We start from the raw sequence: 20,247 nt of genomic DNA, 5'->3' as shown, positions 1-20,247 counted from the left end.
TTGCTATCATCACTTAAATAAATATATCGCAGTTGAGTGGGAAAGCTAGTTTACTAAACTAGCTCTTTCAATCAAGTATTTACCTTGTAGGCCAAAGAAACGCTCTTTGTCGTTACTTGATTAAACCCGCCCTGACTCTCTCTTAAGGCAACTGTGTCCTCATAACAAAGCCTTGGGCTTGCACTTATTGGCTACAAAAACCGCATACAACACATACTGTGGGCTTTGCTAGAAATTCGCAGGTTGACCGTCGTTGAGGATAGGGTTGCATAGAGATGGTTGCGCTCTGATTGGTCGTGGATTACGTCATATCTTGCGATAGTCATCCAGAGCAAGTTGGTCAGTTAATAATGAGGCACATATTTTCAAAATAGGTACTGTGTGATCCGCTGATTTTTGCATGACGGGGAAAATTAAATGCATTTGATCATACTCATTAGTGTAAGACAAAAATTCGCCATCGCGAATGTGCCTACAAGTGCTTCAAATATTTTGGTTAAACACGTGTTTCCTTGAACTGGAACGGCTTTGAGATTAGCAGTCAGTGCGTTCGAAAAGCATTATACATAAGTTTGTAGTATATTGAAACAACGTACACTCTTCTGGGGATTTTCGGATTCTCGTGGGATTGTAAAAGTCAGAGACAAGACAAGACAACTTTATTTTACCAGGGTAGCCCAGTCAGCTGCAAGGCTGGTATCCTTAGGGGCCCTGCAAGAAAAAGAAAAAGGCCTGACTGACCACACAAAGGAGAAAGAGGCCATGAAAATTAACCTCATCATGACACTCTTACAACTAAGGCATTAACCTTCTAAAATGGGGTTAGTAAGCTTTCGCGACTCTCCAGTACGTGTTTTAGCCTTTCCGCAGTTTGGCTTTTGTGTATTACTTTGAGTGATCTCCCTCTTTTGGAGGAAATGAGGTGCGAATCTTGTATATTTCGCTCAGCAATTGTTGTTGTGCTATTAAATGCCAGTTTTTTATTTATGACGATTAATTTTAGTCTAGGCACTGACGGTTGATAATGTGGGACATACTTAGGAAGTCATAAATTAACAAACTGTATGTTTCTGTAATGTTCATATAAATCAAAAACATTACTAGAAATTACCTGATTAGAGAACTGTTCTTCCTCCTAATCTTACATCACGACGAGGCTTTCGCGGAGAGAGCGGAATGGCAGTCACTGACATTAAGGCCTGCCTCCTCAAGAGCCTTTTTGTACATATATTTCCACTACTCTGTTGTCAGACCCCTTGGTTAAGTAAATCAGTGTTTATATATCCGTTTTTTTGAAGGTATCAACGCTGAATAATTGGAGAGTAAACACATGACGAAGTACCAAATTTACCATAATTTTGAGTTTTACTAGGAGAAGCGGGTAGACACTGAACTCTCCTTAGGGAAGATAAATAAGGGATAATTCAATATACATATTGTTGTTTATTGTTTTCAATATTTCATTTTTATTAAATTTGACTTTCCAAACTTCTATGATTCGAAAAATCTCCTTTGGTAATAAGCGGGCGTTTTTCTAACGTCACATAAAAGGGAATAAATAGATAAAAGAAACTTGTGCCCTTATTATAAAAAAGAGCTGTTATTAAAATACCTTGAAAACATCGTCTCACTTTACCTCGTGGATAAGAAACAATTTCCATTTGAATCACGTTACATGGTATATCCACCAAATGTAATATTTTTGTCAAATACAGGTAGCAATCTACAAAAGGGTAGGCCGATATAAGCGAATCTTTTGAGGGTCCCGCTTGGAATACACCACGGTCAAATTTACTCGGTTAAAGCAAATTGGTTGCCCATAGATATAATTTTCTTTTAAGGAGAATGATGTGTTAGTGGCATCCCACTTTTTTAAATGGAACATTCGAGAATGCTTAAGAGGTTGAAATTCGTAGACTGATCCCAAGCTCGAAAACTTACACTCCTTATTCTATTTACAAACATGACGCTATTGATATTGCTGATCCTAACAGTATGCAGGATGAGTGTCATACAGGAACTTCGTAGTAAGTCTCCCTCACCACAGAGTCTCTGTGGCTCAGTGGTAGAGCATTGGAGCTCCAAGGCTCAACTTGAGTTCCTCATGGGAACTCAGATTTCTTTTTTTGACCCAAGCTCGTGACAAGACGAAAAACATTTTTCTCTATTTCTTTATCGAGCTCAAAACTTATCATCTTTTTTATTCGATTTACTAATATCGTACTTGTTTTATTTTTATAACTACTGAGATAAATCTAAGTCTGACCGCAGCTTTCTTAAGAATGATGGAGATGGTTCAAATTGGGTTAAGTGAGCCTTTAATAATGTCTCTAACGCACAAGCGATGTCTAACAACAAGAGTGAGTATCTTGTGAAAGTGCTCCTCAAACTGAAATGCTTTTACAGTGTAAAGCACCGAATATTTAGATAAATAGAAAGTTTTCCTTGACAACGAAATGGTTTCTTAACTCTATATTGGAACGCAGATCGTTCCCCTAGCGACACAAAAAACGTTTACAGTTTCTAGAAATGAGTGTGCAAATACTGTGCTATTTTTACAACTTAAATCTTATCTTTATATATTATTTTCCCGTCAGCAGAGTCTTGAAGATCTCTAAAGATTGGCTGAAATGCGCTACAGTAATAAGTAAAAAAAAAAAAAAAGCTGGTGAAAATATAATTCATTTCCAATTTCAATCCTTCTTTCGTTTACGATATATATGATGAATTCTGAAGCAAAATAGCAAAGAAATTCCAAGTGATTCTCTCTGTTTCAACATATGTTTTATATCACTCACAGTCACAATTCACTGCTCATGGTCAATCCTACTAAACTCAATCAAATGAGCTCTTTCACCACTATGGAGTGTAAATATCTGACGAAAATTTTGTTTAAGGATGCAACGAAAATTTCATTTCGGCTATGATGGCAGAACGACAATCTAGCTTATAACTTCATCTTTTGGCAAAGGCTTCTTGAACAAATCAACATCGCCAGATGAAACCACTTATTTCCGTCTTTCCTATTTCAACAACACTTGAAGGAAATATTGCAACTCATAAATTGTTTCAATGACAAAAAATAACCATGAAACGTCGAGACTACTCCCCAATTATCTTGTGAATTACTTTCGTGCAATTGCTGTCCATGAAACAAAACTCGAGGAAGTCTTTTCGAGAGAATTTAACTGTTTGTAGCTGTCGTTTGTACTCTCACTTGACCCTTTACTCAATAATTCGCTTTGTATTCAAGATCGTGTTTTAACGATATTACTTCATCTTGTCTGTGCAATGACGCTAGTCACCAAAATCAGAACCCGTATCATACATTAAGGCCGTTGGTAAAGTATTCAGTTTCAGTTTCCCGTAAACAAGGTTTATGAATTAACAATCGGTTCATATGTCAGCGTTCGTTCATCGAGATATGAAGCACGCGGGAAGTTTGGAGAACACGAAAGATGCCAAACTTCCCGCGTGCTTCATATATCGCCGAACGCACAACTGACGTATGAACCAATTGTTTTATAACATTTCAATTTTTTTTTCTCAAAGGGATTTGTTTGCTGACGTCATGAGCTTGCACAATAGGAATATGAAGCGCACTCACACAATTGAATTTGATTAGATAAATTTACTAGCTATGTTATAAATGCTTTTAGCAACTTAGTAAATTTTAACAGGAAATATCATAAATCGTGTGTGGCCGTTATCTTGTCAGACCTCTTAAAAACTACGATTAATCAATTAGAATTTTTTTCTCAAAAATTCCGTATTTGTCCAAGATTCCTGAAGTTCTATTTCTAAACACCCAGCGGTAGGGATGATAAAATTAAATTGCCAAACACTATATCTTAAAGAAATATTGAGCTTCAGTTGCAGGAAACAGCATTAACTGAAAATATGCTGGAGATATTTGTCCACCGATTAAGACGCTTGAAATAATTAATCAAATCCACCAATACTCCCAGGGTAATATAACAGATATTTGTCTCTTCATCAAGTAAATGCTGTCGAATGCATGCATAAAAAGATTGTTTGGTACTACAACACTCATTCACTTCAGCGAACACCACACCAAAGTTCAGTTTCTGGAGATTTTTATCTACGCACTCTCAATCGTTAGCTCCTTTTGAAGGTTCAATAACAGTTGTAGAGGCCGAGGAAACGCTTTTAAGCATCCTGAGTAATGTTAAAACATTACTCAGGATGAACAACTCTTCTGATCACGACTCCAGCGGTCTACGAACTCAAGAACCTTTATTCGATATCTCCCCGTTCTTCACTTACTCAGTCGCTTCTCTGTATATTGTCATCGTGGTGGTAGCCATCATTGGTAACCTGATGGTCTCTTACGCTATCCTTGCCGACAGAAATCTCCGTAATAACCCAACAAACCTCCTTCTCCTGTCTTTGGCAATCTCGGATCTTCTCACCGTAACTCTTGCCGTGCCATTTGACATTGAATTACTTTTACTGAACGGAAAGTGGAAACATGGCAAAACGATGTGTATTACCTCTCAGACGGCTTACTTTATCACTGTACCGACATCGATCTTTACCCTTCTGGCAATTAGCGTAGATCGCTATAAGACCCTCAAGGATCCACTTGGTCGATTTCGACGCTCGCAATTTATAACTCAACGAAGATCTTTGATTGTTATCGCACTTGTTTGGTCGTACTGCATTGTGTGGGCACTCCTTCCGCTCATGGGATGGCAAGATAGAAGTGTCGAGCCAATTTACAAAGATACCTGTTCGGTACCTTATACCATCGACTACAGAATTCTCACTTCTATCATGAATTTCATCTTTCCGCTCCTTCTCACATGTGTGTTTTACATCCTCATTTACCTCATCGCTCGCAAGCACCGCAACGTTAACAAAAGAGGTGGATTGCCGTCAACCTTTAAGCCTACTAAAGAAGATAACAAGATGTACTCAAGGAACATGAAAGCAGCCAAAACGACAGCCATGTTTGTAGTTGTCATATTTCTCTGCTGGCAGCCTTTCACCTACTTCAGCATCATTGTTAACCTAGTCGGTGATATACGGGACCCATATTGCGTTGAACTCTTTTGGGTTCTTCTTATGTTTGGCTACCTTAACTCAGCGTTCAACCCCTTTCTGTTTGCCTTCCGTAACAAGAGATTTCAATCTGTATATCGGAAACTGCTTAGGTCGACCACACTGGGTAGGTTTAAGTTTCCCAGATTCCAGAAGAGGAAAGCAGAGAAGTACGTCTTCAATCGATAAAATTGAAGCAGTGACGTGTGATTTTACAGCATCTACCTGGCTAGATTCAAATACACTTCTTTCAAAGCTGGTGAATATTCTTTGTTTACCAAGGAGAACTGATAAACTGCAAATCAGCTGAACGTAACAATATTTTGAACAAATTTCGCGCTCGAACTTGGATTGAACTGAAAAGTTAACTTTTTACACACTAACATCAGCATGCATATTCTCCATACTGGGGTCAATTTGATAAGGAAAATACACTTGAAGTTTTTACATGAGTAATGTACACGGGTAAAGTCCGACTTTTAAATATAAGTATTTAATAAAGCAATATTATTCACTAGAATTTAGACCTGTATCTCGGGTCAGTACACTAGTGTAAATAACAAATGTACGAATTACAAGAGGGTCGCAATGGGGTGATGGATTTTATGGCTTATGATTAATTTCTTCTCGTTGATTTTATAGGAGTTTTTTTTTCACGATTAACTTTTTTTACGACTAACGGTCAAAGTTTTTTGTTTGCCGTTTTACAGATAAAGGTTGACCACATTAAGACCCTCTTACAAATGTAGACTCTGCTTGAATGTAAATATATTTACATGTGCAATTAAAAATCGTTGCCGTCCATTTAATACATGTGGCTTTGCTTCGTTTGCTTCGTTTGCTTTCAGTTTTATTGGTCAAAAGTTGTTTAGCATGTTATCGATACCTGCGGCAAAAAAGAAAGTTGCTTTTGGCTCAGCTCGAGAGGGAACATAGTTGAAATGATAGTTTTGGCGCCATTTTCGTCGACCGTGACAAAGAAAATAAAGCAAGCAGCGTGAGAAAGGCTTTGGCGCAAACATAGACACTCTGAAACATAGACGCTCCGAAATATTTTATGGGCCAACATACGCAGATTTACACCAAAAAATAAGGCGAATCAAGGAAGACTGGTCCGGGAAAGAGGGGTGGGGAGTGGAGAGCTCATTGAGCTAGATGAGCCTGTCTTCGATGTTTAAGGCTGTGAAAGCACCAATATAGAACCAGTGAAGGTCGGCGATTGGGACATTAAATTTTGAGATCGTCTTCACAACAGCTTCTAGCGTTGAAGGTAAAATAATTATACTCCATATTTAAATAATTCATCTCTCTTAAACGTGCAAGTCCTATTGGTAATGAAATGAGAATGCTACTATCGTCATTTTCTACTCATGCAAGGGGAAAGAACTATCATATGTTGCCAAACTAGAGTAAAAGTTTCATAAACCAACTCAGATCTTAAAGAAACCCCTAACCCCACCCTGCAGCACTTACCCTTTCCCAACACGGAAGAAGCAGAGCTACCGCTAACCCGGGGATAATAAATTTATCGTTATGTTGAATTTCTTTGCAAAAGGTGACGTTGGAAGTTACACTGATAAAGTGCAAGTGTCTACCGTGGAAACTGAGAGTGGTGAAATGGAAGAAGTAAGTGTAACGTAACGGCGCCCGCTCACTACAAATGTTACTCAAACGGGCAGTCGCGGCTTGTATTTTGCACTTGTGTTTTACAGGTCGAACTCTTGTAAAAATAAAAGTTAAACTCTTGTAAAAGTGTTATTAAATATGATTCTTACTATCTTTTACACTTGTAGCACTACACTTGTAATTACAAGTCGGGCACTTATAATCTGGACTTGCAACGATGCCTATTATACTCGTTTTCGTCTGCACTTTTAAACACATTGGTCCTAGTTGTAGATTCCAAGTGTAAAAGTTTTACTAAATTAACCCCTACTTTCTGTAAGTTTCCGAAGGTGCTGAGAAGGAGAATTTGTTTGACAATCAAGAGATTCTTTTGTCGGTGAACATTTCCTTTATTCTTGTGATCTTAACCCTTTAGCTCCCAGGGGTGATTAACATGTACTTTCTCCCTATAATATCCCAACGTTATCTAACAAACGGGTGGTGAGAATACCAAAACTTATCAGGTAGAAGTTGTTATCTTGATCAAACACCAAATTCTCGTAACTTATTCATAAGGAAATGTGTAACAAGGAAATGTGTAACAGCCAAAGGAAAGAATTATCAGTCAGATCTTGGGAGTTAAAGAGTTAATGTGTGATTCGGGGGTGACCATGTAAAGATGAATTAGATGCTAGTCTAAAAGGATTAAGCCATCAAAATTTGAAGATATTCGTACACAATAGAGACCATAGCGTGAACTTTCAATTTCTCAATTAGTTCTAGGAAATCCTCATTTTAAATTTCCTTTCCTTTCCTAACTGCAAGGAGTTACTGTAATCAAGCCACTCTAGGGTATCTTATCATTCAGTCATAGTAGGTTTGAACATGGCCTTGTTGCGTCACTGTAGGTATAGTTATTAAATCGCGTTTAAGGAGCGGTCATTATTTCCCGCCTGGGGTGGGGTGGAGTTGAGTCGGAGCATTTTGGTTGTGTCACGTTAAAATTTGCCTGATCCTCCCCCTCATTGGCAGTTAATTGCAGTCACTTTAGTATAGTCTCCCCTTTTACACTCTGTTGGCGACGACTGATGCCCCCTCCGTTCTCTGTTTTCCTCTCTCCCCTGAAAACCATATCATTGAAAATGATCCAAACCCCCCCACACCCTCCCTACCCCAAACCCTCCATTCGGTCGGTAGACAATGACTGGTTCATTAATCGGAAGCATATAAATTAAGGCCACGGTAAACACCGGCGTATAATGAGCTGCACATCTTTGCCCAAAATTTTTACAATGAATCAGGGTTGCAGCTTATCTACGAGAAAACCAGGAAGACCCGCCATGATATATGTTTCTGGTTTATCGATACGTGAAAACAAGGAATTCCAGTAATGCGTCGATCACAACCTCGGATCACAACCTCGGTACCTTTATTTACCCAAAATTGCGTTAATACCAAAAACGGTCAAAGCAGCCTTTATCTAAAGGCTAATGGCTATGACTGGACTAAACTGTGCGTTTTAACATGCCAGCTTTTCAACATTTCAAATTCTATTGCTAAACTGAGCCAGTGAAACTGATGCGGCTAAAATTATTAGCCGATGAGTTAAAGATAGCTATTCAATACCGACTAAGAAAAAATAACTGTGGCTGTGAAAAAAAATCTTTAGTAAACAAGGTGTCGAGCTTTAGCTCGGTAAGCAAAAAAAACCAAAAAATATGAAGCTGGTGATTTCAGATCAGTCCGAACTGTGTTTCGTATAGTCCAGTCACAGGCAGACAGCCTGTGAATATATGTATTATGTACTGAATATTTGAATTATGTTTTAAGAGAACGTCAGCAGTTGACATTCTCTTGATAGATATAAAACCAAGATTTGTAACATTTGATCTCTTTGTTTTTGCAATTTTGTAAGTCAAATTCTTTCGAATTAAACATGTTTGCCCATATCTGATAACCTCCGATGTTTTGTAGAGGTTTATGTCTTACAGATATAATACTGAGACCACACGTCACTTCACCTACACTATCTCCATGTTCTACTGATTATGCATCCCTAACTTCAATTTTCTGTCTCGATAATTTCAAGGATAAAGCACCACATCAATTTCAAACAAAATCTTGGTAAGCTCAGAAAATTTACATATAATATGTTCTCGCTAGATAGAGCTTCAATGGTCCTCTCAAAGTCCATCGCACTAATAATACATTTTTACCATCAAATCTCTGAGAGTTACATGTCAGGTGACTCCTACCGCAAACATAACTTATGATTACCGCTATTGCTTAAGCAGGTACATTGCAATGTGATTATGTACCAAATGCATATGTTGTTATTACGTGACGGATCTATATAAGTGCTTAGGAAAATTCTTATTTGTAATGTATGTAGTTGCTTTACAATATTCAAATTAAGAGCTTCGCAATAATGCAACAATATAATGTCTGTTGGTAAATCATATTCAAATAACCCAGCCTTTTTAACCAAAAGATTCTAGATCTTAAATTACCTCCTTGGGTTCTCACCACAGCTACCTCTCTGCCTCAGGCACTGATTCAAAAACTGAATCTTCATAATAGGATATGGATCGGAGACGGACACCGCTTCCCAGCTACGGAATATCGGAGGTGACAGTGCTTTGTGAAAACGTTGAGAGCCGGCGAAACGATGTGCACGGTTCAGCCCGTTTTACAGCTGGTTTACGCTTTTTATAAACAGCCTTAAAACTTTTGTTGGAAAAGGCAAAAAGAAACGGATTAAGTGCTGAGTTAAGGTAACCAAACATCAACACCACTGAGTGAACTTCGTAAGGAAACGGTTCCCAGTTTTCTCCGTCAATAGCACTGGCAATGGCAAAATAAAAGTGAGGTTGCCAGCAGAAGAACAGCGCCAAAACGAACTTTGAAGTCGTCTTAGCCGCTTTGACATTTCTCAGATACACCTTTTTTTCATCTTTGGAGGGCTGCCGCATCGAAGGAAAGGTGCCTCGTTTGGTGGATCGATTGTTCTTGACAGCAATGCGATATATGAGGACGTAAAAAAAGCATGTGATCATCAGCGGAAGAATAACATTAAGAAAGGACGAAACAAGGATATAGTTCTTTGTGTATGGCAGTATGCAGATGCCATCATCATCTGCTTCTCCTTCCTCTCGCCAACCCATGAGGACAAAAAACGGCCATATTGGGCAATACAGCCAGATGATCGCTATGACAATTCGAGCTCTGGTTTGGGTCATAAACTGTGAATTCTTAAACCGCGACAAAGGATCACTGAGGGTTTTATATCGATCCACACTGATGGTCAATAGGCTGAAAATCGAGATGGGTATAGTAATCATGTACACCACCTGCCAAACTATGATTATTTTGGCAGAGTATACCATACTGGCAGAGTATACCATACTCAATATCACTCTGACGTCTCCTTACTTACTGAAATTGCAAAAAGAAACCTAGAATTTTCGATCACTATATCATTATGAAAAACTGACAGATTCAAATTGAACCAGACATTTTAAAAGATGTATGGTTCAATTTCAATGCGGCTTTAAAGCTCCAATGACTTGGGTTAGATTTTCGTCTGCAACCAAGTGATATAACTGAGCCACAATAAAATATGACAAAAACGATAATAATGAGGAAACTTCTAAAAACAACTCTTCGGGCTTAAAAAAAGGGATATTGCGTGAAATTTAAAATCTTGAAATATCTGAAACAATACTAACACAGAAATATTCATTATATTGTTACGTCTTATTTGGTTGAATTCACACTCGATATTTCACACATGCTAAAAGATTATATTTCCAGAGAATAATGATTGAGTTGACATAATGCATTGTCTTGTGTCTTGTATACTGGGCGGAGAGTTTTCCATCAAAATATCATTATCGTGTTAAATCATCTAATGCAGTTCCCACTTATTTCCTAAATTAAAGTTAAGTATTATAGAACGTTGACCGGGAAAACTTCATTAAATTTCTCAGTTTCCTTACAAAAGCATATATATTTATCGGTCTGAGTCAATTTGGCAAACTTCAGCTCATCCTTTAGATGACATCTAGTGAAGTCTTTGTCATAAAAACATGTCGAAATCATTTCACCTTCACATACAGTATAGCTATAACCTATTTTATAAAACTCTAAAGGCCAACTTGGTAAAAAATTAACTATCTGGAAGCAGAGTGGTCGCGCTGATAGGTAACTGGATCTATTTCCTCTCATCAGGCTTTCCATCAGAAATGATTTTGGTTGAGGTGAGTTCTGCATCTGCTCGTCAGGTATGCCCTGTAAAACACTTTTTAGTATGAATTTAAACAGTTGGATTTTTCTCATGTAATATTTTTTTCGTTGTTTGCTTACATCCAACCTTAAAGATCCCTCTGATTTAAGTTTGGAGAGTGATCTTCTAAGCTCTTTGTCAACATTCGCTCTGCTGAGAAAACGAACAGCTATAACTAAGAAGTTTAGGTTGAAACTATACTGTTTTAGTATCGTGTTAAATCTAGCAAGTTCAGTGACATTTGAATCCTAAATTGACAGGTGTGATCGATGTTTTAGGGAAGAAAACCTTTTTGTATACACAGCTCTGAAGTTCTTCTTCCGAAATACGAACAGAAAGGGATTCAACGCCAAGTTGAGAAAACCAAACATCAACAGCACCATGTAGACTTCGTGGTCAAACGATGTCCAGTTTTTGCTGGTAATGATGTCAGAGACAAGCCAAAGGGCGTATAGCTGCCAGCAGACGAAAATAGCCAACACGAATACCGAGCTCTTTTTGGCTGCCTTGATATTCTTCAGATACATCTCTTGTTGTTCATTCGTGAGTTATTCGGATGAATTATGCTTTGTATTGCTTAGAGCCTTCTCGTGCTCTCGTATTATGTCATATACTAGAACTTAAAACGATTGTTGCTGAAGGCGTACAAAAAGGGATTCAGCGCTGAATTAGGGTAGCCCAACCACAACAACGACATGTAAACTTTGCAAGGAAACGACTCTTTCCCTAGAATGGTCTCGACGATGATGAAATAACAGTAAGGCTGCCAACAGAAGAAAAGCGCCAACAAGAAGGTGGCAGTCGTCTTGGCAGCTTTGACATTCATGAAATACATTCTTTTTTCTTCTTTAGTAGGTTCCCGGATGGAGGGAAAGCCATCTCGTTTGGTAAATTGATTGTTTTTGACAGCAATACGGTAAATCAAGATGTAGAGAATGCATCTGATCATTAGGGGAAAAATGATATTGAAAAAAGGGCTAAAAATGTTGTATTCTTTAGTATAGGGCAGCATACAGTTGTCTTTATCATCTGGCTCTCCCTTTTCTCTTCAACCCATGAAGACAAAAAGTGCCCATAAAATGCTGTAGAGCGAGATTACCATGATGACTAGTAAGGCTCTTAATTGAGTCATGAATTGTGAGGTCTCAAACCAAGCCAAAGGATCTCTGAGGGTCTTGTATCGATCCACGCTGATGGCCAAGAGGCTGAAAATCGAAATGGGTATGGTATTAAGGTACATAACTTGCCAAATTATACAGAATGCTTCTCCATGATACCATTCAAAATCAATCCTGAAAAGTAACTCAATGTCAAACGGCATCACTACGGTTGCTGCAAGAAAATCCGAGAGAGCGAGGAACAGAATGAGGAGATTCGTCGGATTATTGCGGAGATGTCTATTGTCAAGTATTGCGAGACAGACCAATAAGTTTCCAAAGACCGCTACAGATGTAATTGCTGTGGCGCAGGCCGAAACGGGATACGAAAACATTTGTTCAAAAATGCACGGAGTGTATTCGTCGTGAGGTGAGTTGACAGCGGAGTTATTGTTTATCTTCACTTGGCGGTTCTAACGCTTAAACTTTCTTAGGGAATTGGAACAAACTTCTTGTGCAGCCAGTCAGTGGTTTTGTGATAACACAGCCTCACGAGGTTCTTATGCAACGACGTTTCCTTTTATTTTGGATTACTTTAAACAATTTGACACCAGTGATGGAAACAAGCTAAATATTTGAAGCATCAATTATATATCCAATAGTGCTGGTCTGTTCAACCGCGATAATTGAGTTTTGGCAGAGTTCACTACTTTTGTTATTATTTTTAGCTATGTCTCGACATCCGTTTGGAGTGACATTGGATGAGCAACTGACACTATTATCGGTAAAACATGCACAGCTGTTATCTAACTTACTCGGTAGGGAAACGTGACGGCTGCTGTATACAAAAAGGACTGAACTTTAAGCTGTAATCACGTGAATAGGTCATTCAAATCCGATCTTGGCGTATTCACAAGCGTGTCCTTAATTTACCTCGGCGTTTACCTTGGCATTATTGAGCGATTACGCAATTCAATCACAAAAACACTTGAAAAATTGTCAAAGAAAATGCTTGTCCTTAAATAATAGTTCGTATACGGAGAAATCTTAAGCACAATATAATATAAGCATCACATTTGCAAGTACATGATTAAGTATCGCGTTATGTCTTATTTTCTAGTTGAATCCAAAGCATTCGCGTTTTTTTTTTCAAGAGCTAAGGAGAGATGTTTTTTAAATATTTTTAAAGATTAAAGTTGTAGTGAGATCGCTTTGGTGCGCTTTCCCTTTATTAGGTATTGGCTGGAGATCGTTTCCATCAAAATGGCAAAATCGTGTCGGTGTTTTTCTCTCGCTCACTACAGAGAGGAGACATGTCGGTAAAATGGCAGCTGTAGAAATCTACAACAATTTATCATTTGGGTTGCTTGATTGGTGGATTTACCTTTTTCCCGAAAGCGTATCTGGTCAGAAAGCTGCGGCTTCAGGTCAGGTTTTTTTTAACCTATGGAGTTGATTCCTGCCTCTCTTCGCTCCGTCATCATTCCTCTTTTTTTTTTAGCATCGCGCAGAATGCCTATTGTTATCCTGTTCTCGCGACATTAACTTTCAGTAGAAAAACAATTATAGATCTGTAATATTAACAGCAAAGCATAATCTGGCGAGCTATGATTGGTCAAAGATTACGAAAGCAATCATATTGATATGCCGTTAATTTTAGAATCTACTTTTTTTGTGATATAAACTCATGGTGAGGAAAGGAAGTCGGAAAATGAACAAAGCCACAGCAATATTTCCTGTCAAGCTGTTCCCTTCTTTGAAAAGTGTTTGCCCAGAAGGCCGAAGCTTTTGGCACGTTCGATGACTGATACTTGTGCGCTTAGAATATTGACAAATCGTTCAAAATCAGGGGGAAAAGGACGCCGAAATGAAATTCGAGATACCATTCTTTCTTCAAAAACAAATTAAACACTTCCATCTTAGTTTGCTATCATCACTTAAATAAATATATCGCAGTTGAGTGGGAAAGCTAGTTTACTAAACTAGCTCTTTCAATCAAGTATTTACCTTGTAGGCCAAAGAAACGCTCTTTGTCGTTAGTTGATTAAACCCGCCCTGACTCTCTCCTAAGGCAACTGTGTCCTCATTACAAAGCCTTGGGCTTGCACTTATTGGCTACAAAAACCGCATACAACACATACTGTGGGATTTGCTAGAAAAAATTCGCAGGTCGACCGTCGTTGAGGATAGGGTTGCATAGAGATGGTTGCGCTCTGATTAGTCGTGGATTACGTCATATCTTGCGATAGTCATCCAGAGCAAGTTGGTCAGTTAATAACGAGGCACATATTTTCAAAATAGGTACTGCGTGATCCGCTGATTTTTTACATGACGGGGAAAATTGAATGCATTTGCTCATACTCATTAGTCTAAGACAAAAATTCGCCAAATACAATTTGTCAAATACAAGTAGCAATCTACAAAAGGGTAGGCCGATATAAACGAATCTTTTGAGGTTCCCGCTTGGATTACACCACGGTCAAATTTACTCCGTTAAACCAAATTGGTTGCCCATAGAGAGTGGTAGAGCATTGGAACTCCAAGGCTCAATTTGAATTCCTCATGGGAACTCAGATTTCTTTTTTTGACCCACGCTCGTGACAAGACGAAAAACATTTTTCCCTATTTTTTTACCGAGCTCAAAACTTATCATCTTTTTTATTCGATTTACAAATCTAAGTCTGACCGCAGCTTTCTTAAGAATGATGCAGATGGTTCAAATTGGGTTAAGTGAGCCTTCAATAATGTCTCTAACGCGCAAGCGATGTCGGACAACAAGAGTGAGTATCTTGCGCAAGTGCTCCTCAAACTGAAATGCTTTTACAGTGTAAAGTACCGAATATTGAGATAAATAGAAAGTTTTCCTTGGCAACGAAATGGTTTCTTAACTCTATATTGGAACACAGATCGTTCCCCTAGCGACACCAAAAACGTTTACAGTTTCTAGTAATGAGTGTGCAATTTACAACTTAAGTCTTATCTTTATATATTATTTTCCCGTCAGCAGAGTCTTGAAGATCTCTAAAGATTGGCTGAAATGCGCTACAGTAATAAGTAAAAAAAAAAAGCTGGTCAAAATATAATTCATTTACAATTTCAATCCTTCTTTGGTTTACGATATATATGATGAATTCTGAAGCAAAATAGCAAAGAAATTCCAAGTGATTCTCTCTGTTTCAACATATGTTTTATATCACTCACAGTCACAATTCACTGCTCAAGGTCAATCCTACTAAACTCAATCAAATGAGCTCTTTCACCACTATGGAGTGTAAATATCTGACGAAAATTTTGTTTAAGGATGCAACGAAAATTTCATTTCGGCTATGATGGCAGAACGACAATCTAGCTTATAACTTCATCTTTTGGCAAAGGCTTCTTGAACAAATCAACATCGCCAGATGAAACCACTTATTTCCGTCTTTCCTATTTCAACAACACTTGAAGGAAATATTGCAACTCATAAATTGTTTCAATGACAAAAAATAACCATGAAACGTCGAGACTACTCCCCAATTATCTTGTGAATTACTTTCGTGCAATTGCTGTCCATGAAACAAAACTCGAGGAAGTCTTTTCGAGAGAATTTAACTGTTTGTAGCTGTCGTTTGTACTCTCACTTGACCTTTTACTCAATAATTCGCTTTGTATTCAAGATTGTGTTTTAACGATATTACTTCATCTTGTCTGTGCAATGACGCTAGTCACCAAAATCAGAACCCGTATCATACATTAAGGCCGTTGGTAAAATATTCAGTTTCGGTTTCCCGTAAACAAGGTTTACGAATTAACAATTGGTACATATGTCAGCGTTCGTTCATCGAGATATGAAGCACGCAGGAAGTTTGGAGAACAGGAGAGATGCCAAACTTCCCGCGTGCTTCATATATCGCCGAACGCACAACTGACGTATGAACCAATTGTTTTATAACATTTCAATTTTTTTTTCTCAAAGGGATTTGTTTGCTGACGTCATGAGCTTGCCCAATAGGAATATGAAGCACGCTCACGCAATTGAATTTGATCAGACAAATTTACTAGCTATGCTATAAATGCTTTCAGCAACTTAGTAAATTTTAACAGGAAATATCATAAATCGTGTGTAGCCATTATCTTGTCAGACCTCTTAAACACTGCTATTATCAATTAGAATTTTTTTCCTCAAAAATCCGTATTTGTCCAAGATTCCTGAAGTTCTATTTCTAAACACCCAACGGTGGTGATGATAAAATTAAATTGCCGAACACTAAATCTTAAACAAATATTGAGCTTAAGTTGCAGAAAGACAGCAGTAACTCAAAATATGCCGGAGATATTTGTCCACCGATTAAGACGCGGTACGCTTGAAGTAATTAATCAAATCCACCAATACTCCCAGAGTAATATAACAGATATTTGTCTCTTTATCAAGTAAATGCTGTCGAATGCATGCATAAAAAGATTGTTTGGTACTACAACACTAATTCACTTCAGCGAACACCACACCAAAGTTCAGTTTCTGGAGATTTTTATCTACGCACTCTCAATCGTTAGCTCCTTTTGAAGGTTCAATAACAGTTGCAGGGGCCGAGGAAACGCTTAACATTACTCAGGATGAACAACTCTTCTGATCACGACTCCAGCGGTCTACGAACTCAAGAACCTTTATTCGATATCTCCCCGTTCTTCACTTACTCAGTCGCTTCTCTGTATATTGTCATCGTGGTGGTAGCCATCATTGGTAACCTGATGGTCTCTTACGCTATCCTTGCCGACAGAAATCTCCGTAATAACCCAACAAACCTCCTTCTCCTGTCTTTGGCAATCTCGGATCTTCTCACCGTAACTCTTGCCATGCCATTTGACATTGAATTACTTTTACTGAACGGAAAGTGGAAACATGGCAAAACCATGTGTATTACCTTTCGCACGGTTTACGTCATCATTGTACCGACATCGATCTTTACCCTTCTGGCAATTAGCGTGGATCGTTATAAGACCCTTAAGAATCCACTTGGTCGATTTCGACGCTCGCAATTTATAACTCAGCGAAGATCTTTGATTGTTATCGCACTTGTTTGGTCTTACTGCATTGTGTGGGCACTCCTTCCGATCATGGGATGGCAAGATAAAAGTGTCGAGCCAATTTACAAAGGTACCTGCCCTTTACACTATGCCACTTTCTACAACGTTCTCACTTCTATCATGAATTTCGTCTTTCCACTACTTCTCACATGTGTGTTTTACATCCTCATTTACCTCATCGCTCGCAAGCACCGCAACGTTAACAAAAGAGGTGGATTTCTGTCAATCTTTAGGCCCACTAAAGAAGATAACAAGATGTACTCAAGGAACATGAAGGCAGCCAAAACGACAGCCATGTTTGTAGTTGTCATATTTCTCTGCTGGCAGCCTTACACCTACTCCAGCATCATTGCTAATCTTGTCGGTGATACACGGGACCCATATCGCGTTGAACTCTTTTGGGTTCTTCTTATGTTTGGCTACCTTAACTCAGCGCTCAACCCCTTTCTGTTTGCCTTCCGTAACAAGAGATTTCAATCTGTATATCGGAAACTGCTTAGGTCGACCACACTGGGTAGGTTTAAGTTTCCCAGATTCCAGAAGAGGAAAGCAGAGAAGTACGTCTTCAATCGATAAAATTGAAGCAGTGACGTGTGATTTTACAGCATCTTAACCTGGCTAGATTCAAATACATTTCTTTCAAAGCTGGTGAATATTCTTTGTTTACCAAGGAGAACTGATAACATGTTATATACTGCAAATCAGCTGAACGTAACAATATTTTGAACAAATTTCGCGCTCGAACTTGGATTGAACTGAAAAGTTAACTTTTTACACACTAACATCAGCATGCATATTCTCCATACTGGGGTCAATTTGATAAGGAAAATACACTTGAAGTTTTTAGACGAGTAATGTACACGGGTAAAGTCCGACTTTTACACATAAGTATTTAAAAAAGCAATATTATTCACTAGAATATAGACCTGTATCTCGGGTCAGTACACTAGTGTAAATAACAAATGTACGAATTACAAGAGGGTCGCAATGGGGTGACGGATTTTACGACTTATGATTAATTTCTTCTCGTTGATTTTATAGGAGTTTTTTTTTCACGATTAACTTTTTTTACGACTAACGGTCAACGTTTTTTGTTTGCCGTTTTACAGATAAAGGTTGACCACATTAAGACCCTCTTACAAATGTAGACTCCGCTTGAATGTAAATATATTTACATGTGCAATTAAAAATCGTTGCCGTCCTCTTAATACATGTGGCTTTGATTCGTTTGCTTCGTTTGCTTTCAGTTTTATTGGTCAAAAGTTGTTTAGCATGTTATCGATACCTGCGGCAAAAAAGAAAGTTGCTTTTGGCTCAGCTCGAGAGGGAACATAGTTGAAATGATAGTTTTGGCGCCATTTTCGTCGACCGTGACAAAGAAAATAAAGCAAGCAGCGTGAGAAAGGCTTTGGCGCAAACATAGACACTCTGAAACATAGACGCTCCGAAATATTTTATGGACCAACATATGCAGATTTACACCAAAAAATAGGTGAATCAAGGAAGACTGGTCCAGGGAAGAGGGGTGGGGAGTGGAGAGCTCATTGAGCTAGATGAGCCTGTCTTCGATGTTTAAGGCTGTGAAAGCACCAATATAGAATCAGTGAAGGTCGGCGATTGGGACATTAAATTTTGAGATCGTCTTCACAACAGCTTCTAGCGTTGAAGGTAAAATAATTATACTCCATATTTAAATAATTCAACTCTCTTAAACGTGCAAGTCCTATTGGTAATGAAATGAGAATGCTACTATCGTCATTTTCTACTCATGCAAGGGGAAAGAACTATCATATGTTGCCAAACTAGAGTAAAAGTTTCATAAACCAACTCAGATCTTAAAGAAACCCCTATCCCACCCTGCAGCACTTACCCTTTCCCAACACGGAAGAACCAGAGCGACCGCTGACCCGGGGATAATAAATTTATTGTTATGTTCAATTTCTTTGCAAAAGGTGGCGTTGGAAGTTACACTGATAATGTGCAAGTGTCTACCGTGGAAACTGAGAGTGGTGAAATGGGAGAAGTAAGTGTAACGTAACGGTGCCCGTTCACTACAAATGTTACTCAAAGGAGCAGTCGCGGCTTGTATTTTGCACTTGTGATTTACAGGTCGAACTCTTGTAAAAATAAAAGTTAAACTCTTGTAAAAGTGTTATTAAATATGATTCTTACTATCTTTTACACTTGTAGCACTACACTTGTAATTACAAGTCGGGCACTTATAATCTGGACTTGCAACGATGCCTATTATACTCGTTTTCGTCTGCACTTTTAAACACATTGGTCCTAGTTGTAGATTACAAGTGTAAAAGTTTTACTAAATTAACCCCTGCTTTCTGTAAGTTTCCGAAGGTGCTGAGAAGGAGAATTTGTTTGACAATCAAGAGATTCTTTTGTCGGTGAACATTTCCTTTATTCTTGTGATCTTAACCCTTTAGCTCCCAGGGGTGATTAACATGTACTTTCTCCCTATAATATCCCAACGTTATCTAACAAACGGGTGGTGAGAATACCAAAACTTATCAGGTAGAAGTTGTTATCTTGATCAAACACCAAATTCTCGTAACTTATTCATAAGGAAATGTGTAACAAGGAAATGTGTAACAGCCAAAGGAAAGAATTATCAGTCAGATCTTGGGAGTTAAAGAGTTAATGTGTGATTCGGGGGTGACCATGTAAAGATGAATTAGATGCTAGTCTAAAAGGATTAAGCCATCAAAATTTGAGGCCATTCGTGCACACTAGAGACTATAGCGTGAACTTTCAATTTCTCAATTAGTTTTAGGAAATCCTTATTTCAAATTTCCTTTTCTTTCCTAACTGTAAGGAGTTACTGTAATCAAGCCACTCTAGGGTATCTGATTCAGTTATGGTAGTTTTGAACATAGCTTTGTTGCGTCAGTGTAGGTATAGTTATTAAATCGCGTTTAAGGAGTGGTCACTATTTCCCGCCTGGGGTGGGGTGGAGTTGGGTCGGAGCATTTTGGTTGTGTTATCTTAAAATTTACCTGATCCTCCCCCTCACTGGCAGTTAATTGCAGTCACTTTAGTATAGTCCCCCCTTTTACACTCTGTTGGCGAAGACTACAAATTATCCAAACCCTCCCACCCCCTCCCCACCCCAAACCTCCA

The 20,247-nt window shown here is 38.4% G+C and overlaps 2 protein-coding genes and 2 pseudogenes across 2 annotated transcripts; 2 read left to right on the top strand and 2 right to left on the bottom strand.

Moving 5' to 3' along the window:
• Positions 1-4,206: 4,206 nt before the first annotated feature.
• Positions 4,207-5,274, top strand: LOC149047569 (5-hydroxytryptamine receptor 4-like). The gene has a single exon (XM_089203507.1). It carries the CDS (start codon positions 4,207-4,209, stop codon positions 5,251-5,253), a length of 1,047 nt encoding a protein of 348 aa, XP_089059633.1. The 3' UTR covers positions 5,254-5,274.
• Positions 5,275-9,106: 3,832 nt separating this feature from the next.
• Positions 9,107-10,055, bottom strand: LOC149047568 (histamine H2 receptor-like). The gene has a single exon (XM_089204283.1). It carries the CDS (start codon positions 10,053-10,055, stop codon positions 9,282-9,284), a length of 774 nt encoding a protein of 257 aa, XP_089060409.1. The 3' UTR covers positions 9,107-9,281.
• Positions 10,056-10,338: 283 nt separating this feature from the next.
• LOC113682822 (histamine H2 receptor-like) lies at positions 10,339-12,980 on the bottom strand (annotated as a pseudogene).
• Positions 12,981-16,485: 3,505 nt separating this feature from the next.
• On the top strand, positions 16,486-18,320 carry LOC149047567 (histamine H2 receptor-like; annotated as a pseudogene).
• Positions 18,321-20,247: the final 1,927 nt, after the last annotated feature.

The sequence above is a fragment of the Pocillopora damicornis genome, chromosome 4, assembly GCF_964200805.1.
Source record: "Pocillopora damicornis chromosome 4, jaPocDami1.2, whole genome shotgun sequence".
Lineage (NCBI taxonomy): Eukaryota > Metazoa > Cnidaria > Anthozoa > Scleractinia > Pocilloporidae > Pocillopora > Pocillopora damicornis.
This window is presented reverse-complemented; position numbering and strand designations above follow the sequence as displayed.

What these genes read in the sequence shown, in the direction of transcription:
- LOC149047569 (XM_089203507.1), top strand. Translation starts at nt 4,207, where the DNA reads ATGAACAACTCTTCTGATCACGACTCCAGCGGTCTACGAACTCAAGAA.
- LOC149047568 (XM_089204283.1), bottom strand. Translation starts at nt 10,055, where the DNA reads ATGGTATACTCTGCCAAAATAATCATAGTTTGGCAGGTGGTGTACATG.